Raw genomic sequence first — 16,100 nt, forward strand, 5'->3', positions numbered from 1 at the left:
TTTTAAGCCTATTCACCTTCAAAAACATGTATTCCAAAAATAGTCACAATTGCTGTATTACCTGTGAAATCAGTTATGTTCTGTAGACAATCTGGTAGCTAACTGCTCATAACCTACCAGTTAAATAAATTCAAAGAATATTCTTGTAATCTGGCTTCATCAATGGAGAGGAATAAACAGTCAATGTCTCCCATCCACTCCATAATGTACTGGTTAGGCACAGGAGTAAATTCAGCCAGAGACTCATTCCACTGAGATGCAACACTGAGCGTCATAGGAAGTCATTCCTGCCTTTGGCCATCAAACTTTACAACTCCTCCCTTGGAGTGTCAGACACCCTGAGCCAAAAGGCTGGTCCTAGACTTATTTCCACTTGGCATGATTAACTTATTATTATTTAATTATTTATGGTTTTATTTTGCTATATCTCTACACTTTTCTTGGTTGGTGCGGCTGTAATGAAACCCAATTTCCCTCGGGATCAATAAAGTATGTCTGTCTGTCTGTCTTGTCACCTCCCCGTTCTACAATTGCAAATGAAGCTTCAGTCTCCGCAGAAAACCTGAGCCAGCACCTGGCTTTTCCTAGTGTCTGTGTAAGCAAACAGGTGCTGTCTGCAGCTTGTTGTACCACACCTAACAAAACAAGACTGTTACCTTAGCTGCATTATCTAAACAGAGCTAGGATTACTGCCGTGTAATCGGTGGTGAGGGTAGGATCAGTTTCAACTTCAGTGTATACAATATTCAAACATGCAGCTTGCAGGAGTTTGCGCATGGCTACCCAAGCTATTTGGCATCAGTGCCACAGCAAACCAGTGGCCATTGGAGAAGGGAGCGAGGGGAACATATGGAAAGATATTAACAATATCTGAGTCACATGGGGGATTTATTCCCCATGGCGCAGCCGGTGTGGTTGCTGCCTGACACCTCCATAATCGTCAGTATAAGCTTTTCCTCTGTACCACAAACGCTCATCCACCGTGTTGTTATCAACGCATAAACAATGGAACATTGAAATGGGCAGGACAGAGAGTGCAGCTGGTATCAAATCCTTAGTCCCACTTCACTTAAAAATAATCAAGACTCTCAACTTTAACATGAAGCTTTGAACATCAATTGTGCGTATCTGGGCTGAAGCTCTCTCTGGTAGGACAATGTGTGCGGTGTAGAAAATAAGACAACCCCCCCCCCCCCCCCAAGATATCCTTGTACATTTTTGAAGCGCTGCCTGTATTCAGTAGACACACAATATCAAAGGCAGTGGAGCAGTACAGCTGGTAGAGCTTCCACTCAAAGCTCCAACAACCTGGCTTCCTTTCTGACTTTTGGGGCTATAAGTGCGGAATTCACACAATTCTCCCTGTGGATTCCTCCTGGATTCTCTGGATTCCCCACATCCCAAAGGTGTGTGTGTTAGATTGACAGGCCTCTGTGAATTGCTCCTTATGTAAGTATGTGAGAATAATTAGGGGTGGGGAGGGGTAAATGCATCAAGAATAAAGTGCGGAGTAGGACCAACGTAAATGGTCACTTGAAGGTCAACATGGTGTGGCCGTGGGAAGTTTCCCTCATAGACGATTTTAACTCATAAGGTCTGATGATCTTTTGTAAGACTCACCTTGAAACAGCTAGATAGAAGATGCCAAGTGAAGCCAGCGATATCCCAGTGTGAAATACCACTCCTACAGCCCCATATTCTTTGAAGATTTGTTTCAGCTGCTGGGATTTGTTGAGCTTCTTACAATCACTGCTCTCAGATCTTCTGACTTCATTCCCACTTGTTCCGTTTCTGCAAACTGTCTGGGGGAGAGACAGAGTGAGAATGAAGGTTATTGCTGGAACAGAGAAAGAAAGCAACAAGGATCCCCATCTAAATTGAGATTCCCTCAGACAAATTTAGTCATTACACCAGAAATGAAGGAAGTTTGTCCTGTGGGGAATAACAAAAAGACATAATTAGGGATCACATCCTGATTTCAGAAATTGGAAGAAAGCCTTGTGAAGGTTCAATCCATAACACAATAGTACTTCAATTGGCCGGAAGATATTCTGCTCAACATATTTTGGACTCCAGCATTCTGGTTCAGGATTTGCTGGCTCGGTGCAGACTTCAGTCACCAACTCAGAAAGGGAGAAAGAAAAACGAAGACGATATGACACATAAGGAGAGGCCAAGACCTCCAACAGTCACTGCTTCTGCAGCTTGGGTTTGATTGCAACAAGTGGAAATGCACTTCTAGGAGGTGGCATAAATCTGATGGGACAAAGGATTTCCCTCTGTACTTTTAGATGATTGAAAAGCAGAATGTGACAGAAGCACCCTGCAGAGAAATTTGTATCCAAACAGGGAAACATTTCAAGCTGATTACAAAAAAAATAATTCTTCAAAACCTGGTTACCTGACTCTTCTCCCTCTGGAGATGGACAGGTAAGCTATTTATGTCCCACATTCACTGTTATCATTACTGGTGCTCTTGTGTTTGTGTTTCTACTTGATTGAAAACTTGATCAGATAGGCAGATGTTCAAGAAATATGAGAATAGAATTTTAAAATGAGCCACTTTAAATACAACTTCCTGTCTAGTTTTCAGATACACCAGATCACATCGCAGTGCCACATCTTGGCACATAAGGTACCACAAGGAGCACTGGGAATGCTATTGAGACTCATGAGGTCATTCCTAAGGAGTACACAGAGACCATGCGTCAGCAGCAAGCAGAGTGTGCCTCCGCAGGACAAGTTACCCACCCACTTGCCCTATCTGTGAAGGAGACCACGGCTCTCACAGTGACTTCACTGGACAACTTTGAACTCTCAACACATGAATCATCCCCGATCTCAAGCAATCATCCACCATCTAATAACAACACAGAACTGTGGAGAGCATAAACATTTGAAGCAATTAACTGGGACATAAAAACAAATCACTCAGCATCACCAGAGTTCAAAGCAAACATATCCGCAACTTTCAGCAAGACCCTATAAATTTTATTCTGCTTTGTAGACAACCTAGAGCCATTCCTAATCAGACTCCAGACAGGCAGTGTGCAGACGAGGGAGAGTAACCTGCCTTAGTAGGAAAGGTATCTGTTCTTTAAGCACTGTTCACCAACCCATCCTCTAAATGGTGGACTGCTCTTCCTAGTACTCTTTAATTCCTGGTTCTTCCCCCTCTTTCAGCCTAAGTACGTTTTAGCTTCCAGATCTATCAGATGAACCCAATGCTTCGAGGCCAAACTGCTGCTGGAAAAAATACGTACTGTTCTAGCTTCTAGATGAGTAGTTCATTTTGTCTGAACATTACTTTCTATACATAAGCTGTTTTTTTGTATCAATTCCTGTGTGAGTTAGTTTTTATTCTATTTGAAGCACAAGGTGGGAAGACATACATCTCCATTCACTCTTTATTGCCCTTGAAGCAGCAATTTCTGTGAGTCTTAAGTTATTGGTAATGTTGGTAAACATTACATATATTTTGAAGGAAGTATGACAGTTAAGTTTGTTGTTGTGCCACAAATTTACTCTTGTTTACACTGCACAGTTACGGAGGGTTGCAAACGCTACCTTGGTTAACACTTGCTGTGAGAATAATCAACAGTATTAAAATTTTCAGGCATGTAAAGAATCTGTATTGAATTTAATACTTATTTTACTTAACTCTCTGAAGTTTTGCAGAGAAGAAATTTCATTAAAAACCCTGAAGAAAGCTTCTGTCTTGGGTGATTTTTGTGGATTTGTTTAGCTCACTGCATATGTGTGTACAAATGCACAGTGAGGGCAGTAGACATACATTTAAACATTTTCACCACCATTAGGATCAAAGTAGCAGAAAAAAAACTTTGAGTAAGAAACTTATTCCTCATGTTAAAAAAAACTAAGAACGTAACCTACCTTCAAAAATACGGTACAACACTGCAATATATTTTCTGTTGTGTTTGTGAATTATTTAAAAATCAACTTTTTTGAAAGCAGAATTTGGGACTTTTTAACAACTTGCACTTGTATTGTGTTTCAATTGAGCAAAATGCCCCAAGGCATTTCTGAAAATAAACATGAACAATGAACAGCAGCAGAAATCTCCGTGCGAAGGCAAGGTTTAAAAAAAAACTAGCTCACGCCATCAGTATATGATTATACATGGTAAATCTGCATTGACAAAGAGGAAGTTCTAACCAAACTCTACAAAGCTGTATTAACTAGAAATGCCGCCACAAGTCACAAGTTAGCATGCTACACATCAATCTCCATCTTGACTCTCAATAAACTATTCAACTATTCGAAGTAACCATATGCATGAAGTCTTGTGCAACAAAGGAGACTAACTGGAGTCTGTACGCTCAAATGTACTGGCAAGGCATCAAAGCAACACAGAAAAAGCAAGCAACTTTAATGTCAATGAAGAAAAATGAGCACAACAAATCTAATGCAAAATTTAGATTTGAGACAGCAAGGTGATCAGGTAATGCGTAATATCAGAGTGACATACAACATGCTGAACAATTTGTTAAACTGGATTAACATAATGGATGCACAATATTCACTCAACCAAGCTGGGGAAATGGAAGAACACAGATACACTTCACAATCAAATAATGCTAGAAATTAGTCATGCATATACACTGCAATTAGCCCCAGAGGAACAGGCTGTCAGTACAATTCTTTCAGATAAAGTCCAGTGGGTGACAGCAGCTCCCTTATTGAGAGAGGGCGGAGGGGAGAAAAGATTACCACATGGGCTACAAAATCTCACTGTGAACAGCCATGGCCTCTGTCGGTTGCAGTCGACCATGGGTACTGCGCCTCTGGTAGTCACTGGGAGTGGCTTCTCCAGGGCACAAGCCAGGGCAGGGTTGGTATTGAGATCCGTCTGTTGCCCATGCAGTGGGACACCCACCGCATGCTGATGACAGGTCCAAAGGAACGATGAAAATCGGTACAGTTTGGTGCCAGCAGCGTCGTAGGAGTTGCTGTGCCGGTGATGGGTACAGCAGTCAGTCGTCTTCGGGTCTCTGACTCCGGATTTTTCCCTCGGGGCTTACTCCCAAAGCCTTTCCTGTGAAAGGTATGGCCATAAGGCAGCGTAGGTTTGAAATTGGAGTTTTCTCCTCTCCTAGATGAGCTACCATCCCTGGTTAATGAGCCCTATCTGCCCAGAGCAACGGGTTTTAAGGTTTTAAGAGCATGAGAAGTGATGCTGATATAGGTGGCTAGGGCTGAACCAAAGGGGAAAGAATAGAGTCAAGGTATGAGGACACAAGTTCAGTGGGAGAATGGTGAAGGCACATGTATAGGTAAGTGTATAGTATATGGGTAGGGTGAGTGGGTATGAAAATGGATACGGTAAAGAAATAGTTAACAATTAGGAATTTGTGGGCCTGTTATGTTGTTGGGCAGATTGACCCTTGATACTAGGTAAGGGGAGAACAATATGTGACCCTGTTCTACCGGATAACGTGCCTGAGAACAAGCTAAAAGTGCTGATTTGCATTAAAGCGATCAATTACCTTGTCTCTAAAAATGTTTTTTACATTGTTTGGTTGTAAGCTTAATAGGATGCATTGCCCCGGGGAGGCAGAGGCCATGTGTTGAAGGTCACATCGACCTTGGTACTTGCAGGTGTGGTGGATGTATGTTGACTTAATACCTGACCAGGTCTTGGACTGGCTGTTGGGGTCATGTAAGCGTCGGATTGGAGGCCTAGCCCCTTCCAGCTGGACTGGGAGGTGGTAATAGTGCTATAAAGATGGGCAAGTCCCTTCTTGGGGAGACCAATTGCCTGGGTTCCACCTTCGGGCCAAGCAGCTGAACTCGCCAAGGACTTCCACCCTAGCCGGCCCACGGCCGATCGCCTGCTTCAGGAACCACACAGACGTTGCTAAGTATATTTGGCAGTGCAGACTACTAGGGGTTGCTTAAGTTAGCCCTACCTATCAGTGGTGTAGGTGGTGTACAATATAACACGTTTCTCACAACTCTCTATTTCTTCTCTGTATTAACAATAAAGTGGGTTTTGAAGTAACTATAAAGTTTGGGTCCATTTGTTCAAGCAAAACCAATTAGTTGCAGCATCCACCCATTATGACTATTCTATTTCGATCTTAGATTTGCGGAACAACACGGCAGGGATTAGAGTTGGGATTGAAGGGGGGAGGAAAGTTGGAGGAGTCAGAGAAGGGCAGAGGGTTAGGGTGTTCAGATAAGGTGGGGTGACAGGAAGATGGAGGCTCCAAAGACCCAAGCAACAACAGTGGAGGATACTTAACTTACATTAAGTTCTTTAAGAAAATTCTGGACGAATTTAGGGGAATATGTAAACATAGCTAAATTAGTGGTCTATCAACTGCCTCAGCACTCCACTGCCATAGATCCCATGCCAATGTTACATACAGTCTGTGTGGAGGTGGCATAACCTCCCCGGAAACGTGGGTTTCCTCTAGGTGCTCCAGTTTCCTCTTAAATATCATGGAGGATTACCTGGCCACTGTGAATTTTTGCTTTAGTGTAGACAGATAGCAGGGTAAAAGTTACACTTTTTGAAGGAAAAAGTTAATTGGGTGGTGTGTAGCATAGTGGTTAACACAATGCTTACAGTACCAGTGACCCAGGTTCAATTCCTGCTGCTGCTTTATTTGTGTAAAATAAACATAGTAACACTAATGCATGCATCTTCCCAGTAAGAAGTTGATGAGTACGACAGGAAGAGTACATAACAAGACAGGCAACGAAAGGGTCTATATTTTGAACTACTCTATACACAATGGGCTGAACTACCTCCTGTGTCGCAAGGAAGCAGAAGTTCTTTTTAAGTTTTTTTTTGTAACAGGACAGCTATTGGTTCTCCATTCACAAATGGTTTAACCAAATCTGCAGATGAGAAGCAATCATCTTTGAATGGGAAGCAGATCTCTGACACACCTCAGGAGTGAGCTGTTTCATGTTCCTGGGTGTCAAAATCTCTGAAGATCTATCCTGGCCAAACATGTTGATGCAGTTACGAAGAAGGTGTTGCATACCTATGTTTCACTAGGAGTCTGAGGAGATCTGGTATGTCACAAAGACACTAGCAAATTTCTACAGATGTAGACAGCATCCTGTTTGCATCATTATCTGGTATAAAGGCACCAATGCACAGGATAGGAAAAAGCTGTAGGGGGTTGTAAACTCAGTCAGCTCTATCATGGGCACCAGCCTCCTCAGCATCTTCAAAAGGCAATGCCTCAGGAAGGTGGCATGCAACAATAAGGACACCCACCACAGAGGATGATCCCTCTTCTCATTACTACCAGACAGGAGGTACAGGAGCTTGAAGTCACATGTTCAATACTTTAGGAATAGTTTCTTCCACTCTGCCATCATATTACTGAATAGTCAATGAATCCATGTATACTACTTCACTATTTTGCTCTCTTTTTACACTACTTCTTTCTTTTGTACTCTTTCCTATAGTATTGTAACTTGTAGTATGATCTTATGTATTGCATTGTACTGCTGCCACAAAACAACTCATTTCACAACGTATGTCAGTGTTGATAAACCTGATTCTGATTCACTGCAGAGATTTAAGCTAAATTAATTTTACAGGTGGAAAATTCTAAAGATTGGAACACTGCAGGTAGAAGTTCAGAAGTGAGTTGCATTTGAAAGCTATCAATGACTGGAGGATTGCACTTCTGTTGAGCAAAGCAGAGTAGCTTAATAGAACCTATCACACAAAATCATGACTGCTTCATTAATGCTGGATTAAAGAGCACTGACGTCTCATTGAATTAAGTTATTAAGACATTGATCAGCCTGTCAGCTACCTAACTGTCAACAACCTAATTTGAAAGCATAGCCCAAAAGACAGAGCAACATAATTCAGTCGTTCAGTCCATCGAGTCTGCTTTGACATTTGATCATTGCTGCTTTAACTTCTACCTCTAACCCATTCTCCTGCCCTCTGGCTGTAACCTCTAACTCCCTTACTAATCAAGAACCTATCTACCTCTGCTATAAATACACACAATCCCATGCCTCCATGGCCAACTATGTTAAATTTCACAGATCCACCACCCCTCACTAAAGAAATTCATCCCCATCTTTTTTTTTAAACAGAGATGTCCTTCTATTCTGAAGTTGTGTCCTCTGGTCTTATACTCTCCCACTATAGGAAACATCCTCTCCATATCCACTCTATCTAGACCTGTCAATATTAGTTAGGTTTCAATGAGATCCCCTCAGTCTTATAAACCCCAGTGAGTACAGGCCCAGAGCCATCAAACACTACTCATAGGTTAATCATTTCATTCCTAAGATAATTCTCAAACCACCTCTGAACCCTCACCAATGCTAGCACATCCTTTCATAGTTATGAGGCCCCAAAACAGTTCACCATATTCCAAATGCAGTTTGACCATTGCCTTATAAAATCTCAGCATTACATAATCATTGTTGTACCCTAGTCCTCCCAAAATGAATGCTAACATTGCATTTGCCTTCCTTACTATCAACATAACCTGCAAGCTAGCATTTAGGCATTCCTGCACTAGGACTCCCCAGTTTCTGGATTTGCTCTGTCTCAAAAATTGTTTAAGCCTTCATTCCTTCTACCAGTGTGCATGACCACAAACTTCCCTATATTGTGTCTAACCCGACTAAACTATCCCCAATTGCAACTACATTTTTCTTCCCTCCCCCATACCTACGTGAACCATGCTTCAGTTGCTCACCCTTCCTACAATTCCACTCTCATCTTCACAGTGAGGAGCAATCTCAAACCTGTTGGGTAATCTCAAGAGCTGAGGCTCCTCCATTACTACCTTCTGGATCCTTATACTTCACATCCTCTTGTCCCTAGCCACAGACTGAATCAGTGTGCCTGTCTCCTGAAACAAAGTGACTCGGTAGTTCGTCCCCTCCCTGACACTTTGCAGTGTTTGAAGCTCAGATTCCTGTCCCCAACTTTGAGCTTGAGTTCCTTGAACAGCCAGTTCTTGCCTCAGATGTGGTCACCAGGAATCACAATGGGGTCCAGGAGCTCCCACATCATCTGATTCTGAATCCCTATTCTATTTCAGTTGCTGTGAGGTGGCATATTTTTAGTAAACAACTATGAAAAAGAAACTTACCTGTACTTACCTGCAAAGCCTCTCTGGCAAAGCTTCTCGAGCCAAAGATAGACACTCCTACACTGGTTGATTCATATAATGACCAATCCAAATATTGCTTTCAGTGCCTTAGCTCCACCTCTTCCCGCTAAAGCCTCCTGCACCAGTTCCCCACACTGACTCTATCTACTACCAAAAAGGCTGCTCTGCTTGAAGCTCACTTCTTTTTATAGGTCCAAGTGAAACTCGTACACAATAGACCTACTTTATTCTCAATGGTTCCTGCTCTTACATAGATGTTGCTCTTGCTACTCCAAGGAGATGTCTAATTGGCTACATGCAATACCACAGATCCTGCTTAACCTTTCATGGGTAAGTAATCAGACAGCTTGTGTTTGAAAGGACCCTATAGTTCCCTTGAAATTTAGGGAACAGAATACCACAGTACAACTTAATAGACTTCAGTGTTATTCTAGTACATTATAAACATTGTGACATCCTGTTTTACTTCTGTGGAGGATTGCTCAAGCCTGATATTAAATTTTGGGGAGTAGTTTGTTTCTTCTTGTGGCAGAACCTAGAAATTGGGGTTACTATTTATACATCGGGGGTCACTCGCTTTAGACAAAGCTGACATGTTTTTTTTTGTCTTGTAAAAAATGATGGGAAAAATTTCTTATCAAAGGGCAATAGGAACAGAGTCAAAAATTTTCCAAGGCAAAATCTGATAGATTCTTGTCAGCAACTGGAATGTGGAATTATTATTCCATTGCGTGAGATCATGGTTGATCTGACTATATCTGACTCAAGGGGATGACAAGAGGTTTGTATGTGATCAGTCTCATTACAGATCGAGCCTATTCTTCAAACCCCAACATCTGTTTGAAAATGGAGTTAAATTATTTCTGTGGTTTCAGAGCGTAAGTGAGGTAAGTTACACAATGGCATCACTGTGCTAACTTACCATTTTTAGTGAGTCTTTAAACCACAGGAAACTGTTAACAGTTAAGATCGCTTTAATTTCCACACAGTGGCACTGTCTTTCAAGGTCTAGCGTTAAGTGAGGACAGGGAGAATAATGAAACAAGAAGTTGGTAACACTCCACAGGTCCTGCAAAGCACCCAATTAGAATGCAAAGTCAAATAAAAGTGCCCTGCATTCCCCATCTCAGAACCAACACAAATAAAAATATTACAGTTTCTAGAAATTTACAGCAAATGTGGAGGAAATATTACTGAAAGATCATTGTCAAAAAATGTCTCTCTCAGCAGTTCTGACCTAATTAGCTTAATATTTCCTACATTTCCTGTTTTAATAAAACAAGAAAATGAACATACAAGAAACTTGGAGTGACTCCCCCCCCCACCCACCCATATTAATCATTTGGAATCCAAATATTTTTGTAGTTTCCACATATGTTACTTAAAGACTGAAGTTGGTCTTTACAAATCCGTCAAGCCCCTACACCTGACTAAGAGTTCTACTTATTCAGACTGGACAAAAAATTTCCCCTCCCATAAACGCCCAAAGGTATTTTGGGAATATTGTTTATACAGAACTGAGTCTGTGTAGGGACTCCTGAGGACAGCTAACAGAAGGTCAAAATACACAGAGTGAGTCTATACTTAACCTTTAACTTTCCTTTGGAATCTTATAGCTAAATGGCTTCAATATTATTAAAGCTCATGATCCCTGTTATGTGTGATGCACAACTTCTAAGGTGGGAAGACAACTTTTAACTTAGAAGATGAGGAGACAATAAAATCCAATACATTTGTTGTTATTCCTCTCCACAGTACCCCCTGCAAACACCCCATTTAAACTGCTTCACAAGGGGCTAAGTAAAAAGCCTGAAATGGCCTCAGGGAGATCTCACCCATGGATAAAGTGCTCTCCCATGCGTAAGAGAGCAGTTTTAATAGCTGCCTGCAGTGACTTCATGCTGCTGATCTCTGGAGCAGAAAAGCAGATCAAGCCAAATCATTAATGACCAAGAGACCTCTGTTAGGCTCAATGTAGCATCATGAAAATTTCTGCATGTTTGTTAATAAGGGCAAAAGTCAGACTTTAGAAAATGCCCTGCACTGTTTTAATGACTGCCTTGAACAAGTTTTAATGGAGGTAAATTGCCAAAATTAACTTGGTCAACTTTAAGGTTTTCTTTTGCAATTTGACCATGAAGGACAGCCAAATATTTCTGAATTCAGTCCAAGGGTAACTCTACACTGTTGGAGGTGCCCTCTTTCAAATGAGGAATTAACCAAAATCCTGTCCTCCCTTAGCAAATGATGGAAGATGCTCTGGCATCATTTTTATGTTGGACAGTACATGGGCCCTTAACAGAATGATGTATAGAGGGATCTTGCGGTCAAGTTCATAATTCCCTGAAGTAACTGCACATGTTGATAAGGTAGTAAAGAAGCATACAGCTTTGTTGCATTTATTAGTCTAGGCCAGGGGTCGGCAACGTTTACCACTAAAAGAGCCAATATGGACCCATTTCCCACAGAAAAGAAAACACTGGGAGCCACAAAATGAAATAACACTGCATACAACGGGTTTTTTTTGCCTTTATGCTATGTATAAACAAACTATAATGTGTTGCATTTTTGAAATTGATGAACTCCTGCAGAGAAAACGAAATTACATTTCTGCATGCAACAAAAACATTTTGAACTCCGAAAAAAAGACGTTGGGTTGAAGGTTACTACATAGGTAGCCTACCTTGGATCGAAGAATTAAAAGAAAGCGCGCACTGGCGGGTGTCAGGCATTGGCAGTGGTGATGTATATTAATAGCGATAAAAAACACGTTGTAGCGGTGTAGCGCTACACGCAGCGCTAAAATAAAGACTGCAGTCAAAGGTAACTTTATTCGAACTAAACAGCCTTGCTTTTAAGCCTCCCTCAACCCAGCCCCCATGGACGCAGATGCTGCAAAAGACGCGTACTCACAAACCCCCGTAGGCTATCTCCCTTAGCCGGAATGCTGGCTAATTGTGAGGAAATGTGTCGCCACACTTAGATCGTACAAGATCACCATAATCTTCAAATTTAGAATTACATTTCAAAAGCTAACAAACTAACATAAAATACATTTTAATTAAATACTGACCAATTATTTCCCAAAGCCACAGGGAGCCGCAGCACAGAGGTGAAAGAGCCACAAATGGCTCGGGAGCCGCAGGTTGCCGACCCCCGGTCTAGGCATTGAGTTGAAGAGTCAGGAAGTTACATTGCAGCTTTATAAAACTCTGGTTAGGCTGCCTCCGGAACACTGCATTTAATTCTGGTCACCCCATTATAGGACAGACATAGAGGCATTGGAGATGGTGCAAAAGAGTTTACCAGGATTTTGTCTATATCACAGGTCATGTGCTAGGAAGAGAAAATGGACATGGTTGTATTGTTTTCTGTGCAGAGAAGCTGAGGAGACACCTAACACAAGTTTTTAAGATTATGAAGGGTATAGACAAAGCAGACAGCCACTATCTATTTTCCATGGAAATATCTAAAACTAGAGGCATGCATTTTAGATAAGAGGAGGCAAATTCAAAGGAGATATGCAAGGCAAAGTTTTTTTTTATTTATTACACAGCAACTGGTTGGTACTTGGAATAAGCTGCCAGGAGTGGTAGTGGAGACAAATATGATATGACTTGTTTGAAAGCTCTAGGGAATCACATGAATATAAGCCAATAAGACCATAAGTCAGAGGAGCAGAATTAGGCCATTTGGCCCATTGAGTCTGCTTTGCCATTCAATCTTAGCTGATCCTTTTTTCCCCCTCCTCAGCCCCACTCCCTGACCTTCTCCCCCTAACCTTTGATACCATGGCCAATCAAGAACCTATCAAGCTCGGCCTTAAATACACCCAATTTCTTGGCCTCCACAGCCGCCTGTGGTAACAAATTCCACAAATTCACCACCCTCTGGCAATATGACAATGGAGAGGTAATATTTCTGTAGTCAAAAAGGATGAGGTAATTAGACTTTTGATTACTAGTTTAATTAGCTCAGTACAACATTATGGACCAAAGAGTGTATGCCTGTGCTGTACAATTCTATGTTTCATGTTGTTCAAAAGGAGCAGAGTGCATGGCAATTTATTCTTAGCCTGTAGCCACATGGTACACCACTTCCAAAATTAAGCTTTAATCACATCCAAGGAACTGAATTTTGGTAAAGAAGTAGAATACATAGTTGCTACTGCATAACATGGTTAGTACTACCAACCAGGATGTCTTTTTAAGCAGAAAAGTCCTGTCACTTTCATGGCTAATATGAACTCCCCAACCACTTGTAAATTAGAAATAAAATCTGAAATTATTATAAATACTCATGAGCTGTGGCAGCAATAACGCAGAAGGAAACAGAATGATATGTCAGAGGTCATCAACCTGAAATAATATATCTGTTCTCTCGCCCCATAAATGCTGTCTCACCAGCAGAGTGCGCTGTATACATTCAGTATTTACTTCAGATTTCCAGCATCTGCATGCTTTAATATTCAACTACTAAAACAAGTTAACATTGTTGTGCATTGTTAACAGATCCTACAAACCATATATAGTAGAATAGCTCGATGCAATTATTTGGTTAGGGATTGTCAGTTAATGGGATTATTACGTATGACAATTTTAATAGCTGTGATTTTTGTGTTCTCCGAGTTATTTTTAAATGCTATTTGCATTTTAAACAAATAAGCAGTGAAACTATAGCCACATTTCCAAAAACTAAATACAATAAATGTATTTTGACTTGTTAATATTCATAAATATTTCCTGAAGAATCATGTTTCGTAAAATTTGCATGCTTTCAAACTGAAGATCTTCAGCTGTACTGCTTTTAATAAATCTGTCATTGATGACAATGCACTCTGGGCATCCTGAAGACAAGGAAATTATTTATTTGGTTCACGTAAGATTTTTAGAAAATATTTATTCTCAGCTTCTTTGTTAATGTAGTGAAGAGCTTAAATTGAATTCAAGAGTATACAAACTAGCATAGACTCAATGGATCAAATTGCTTTCTATATCACAAGGAATTTAAACTTTCTGAGGGAAGATTGGAGCCATACATGTTGTGGGAGAGACTATATCATATAAATAGCTATAAATCTATTTGCATCAAGCCTGGGTCAATACGTAAAATTGCACAATCTATAGTAATCATTTTTTAATATTAGAGTAATATTGTAAATACAGTATAGTCAAGTCACTTTTTATTGTCATTTTGACCATAATTGCTGGTACAGTACACAGTAAAAACAAGACTTTTTCAGGACCATGTTGTTACATGAAACAGCATTAAAACTAGACTGAACTACATAAAAAACAGCACAGAAAAAAAACTACACTACAGACCTACCCAGGACAGCATAAAGTGCACAAAACAGTGCAGGCATTACAATAAATAATAAACAAGACAATAGGGCAGTAAGGTGTCAGTCCAGGCTCTGGGTATTGAGGAGTCTGATAGCTTGGGGAAAGAAACCATTACACAGTCTGGAGTCCGATAAAGCATTCTTTGTTGTTTACATAATTCATTATGGGTTATACGTAAGAAGCACGTGAATGGCATACATCATTATGCCACACATTATATGCAATCGCCTTACTAAATATAAACTACATGAATTTTCCCAGATTCCGAGTTTTTCTTTTCAGTTCGTTTCTGGAGTCACAAAACATAACAGTGGTGACAAGGAAGTTTTAAAATGAGCCTGAAATGACAACCTACATGTTGAAGCACAGCACGTTTTTTTTCTTGGGAAGGGGAGAGAGATGGTAGAGTTAAAAATGGCAAAAAAAATGATGAAATTCACAGGTTCATATACAGTGAGTACCTGCTGATAATAATAAGTAAATAAGAAGAAGAAATGGCTGGCTACATTGGAGAGATAGATGCATTCGATTGCACAACAGTTAACTGGATGACGTATGCTGCATAAATTCAGCAGTATTTTGAAGTAAATGAAATGTGTACTGGTGATGCTGAGTTAAGAAGTAGAAAGGCACACAGTTTGCCTAGCAGTTTGATTACTCCAAGCAAACCAGCAGAAATTAGCTTTGCTCATATTTTGAAAGTAATACAGGAACATTTAGAACCCAAACCATTTTTGATTACAGAACAATTTGGCTTTCATAAGCGGTATCAAAACAAAGGGAAGTCTGTGTAAGGATGTTTTCCAAAAAACAAAGGAAGTGGTTATGCTAGACACTGTACTCACTCATTATGATCTCATCATCCGTTGAAGCTCACCTTATTGAATAGGTGCACCCATGTCATGTTAAAAGTGATGGAAGTGAACACGCAATAGCCTTTGTATCACACTCCCTTAACGCTGCAGAGAAAAATTATGCACAGATTGACAGAGGCCTTGACTCTGATTTGGGGTGTAAACTGTTTCAATCAGTACTTGTATGGGAGAGAATTTACCCTCATTACTGATCATCAGCCACTGGTGTCCATTTTTCAATCCACAGAAGGTTTTTCCACTAACAGCAGCAGCATGAACAGCAGCTCTGTTTTGTGAAGGATGCAATTACAAGATCAAATTCAAGAGGATGATTAATCATGGAAATGCTGATGGATTGTACCGTTCAAGTGGGCACTCCTCTTGTCATATTCTCACTAATGCAAATCAACAATCTTCCTAATGCGGCAGGGATGATCCAAAGGGAAACCAGAAAAGACAGCACACTCTCTCAGGTCTACATGACCACCTAAAGTGGCTGGAATATGCAGCAGAAATTCCAGTTTCCCCATTTTTACCAGGACTGGAATGAACCTTCCCTTGACGAGAGTTGCCTTATGTGAGGATTGAGATTTGATGTACCATCCAAGCTGAGAGCTGAAGTGTTGGAGGAGCTATACGCCAATCATCTAGGCATGGTCAATATGAAAGCATTGGCTTGAAGGTTTGCCCAGCGGCCTGGATAAATCAGCAGATCGAGCAGCTTCCCATGTATTGTTCGGGATCCTGTCACGTCCAGAAGAAAGCTGTTA

At 40.8% G+C, this 16,100-nt stretch overlaps 1 protein-coding gene across 1 annotated transcript in view; it reads right to left on the reverse strand.

Annotated features, from left to right (window-relative positions):
• The window catches only part of fam210b (family with sequence similarity 210 member B), a 56,303-nt gene that overhangs the window by 10,604 nt on the left and 29,599 nt on the right, over positions 1 to 16,100 (reverse strand). Inside the window, exon 2 of the mRNA XM_059980459.1 lies at positions 1,621 to 1,802. Coding sequence (XP_059836442.1) covers positions 1,621 to 1,802 — 182 coding nt within the window. The remainder of the gene's footprint in view (positions 1 to 1,620; positions 1,803 to 16,100) is intronic.

Source organism: Hypanus sabinus, chromosome 9, assembly GCF_030144855.1.
Source record: "Hypanus sabinus isolate sHypSab1 chromosome 9, sHypSab1.hap1, whole genome shotgun sequence".
Classification (NCBI taxonomy): Eukaryota; Metazoa; Chordata; class Chondrichthyes; order Myliobatiformes; family Dasyatidae; genus Hypanus; species Hypanus sabinus.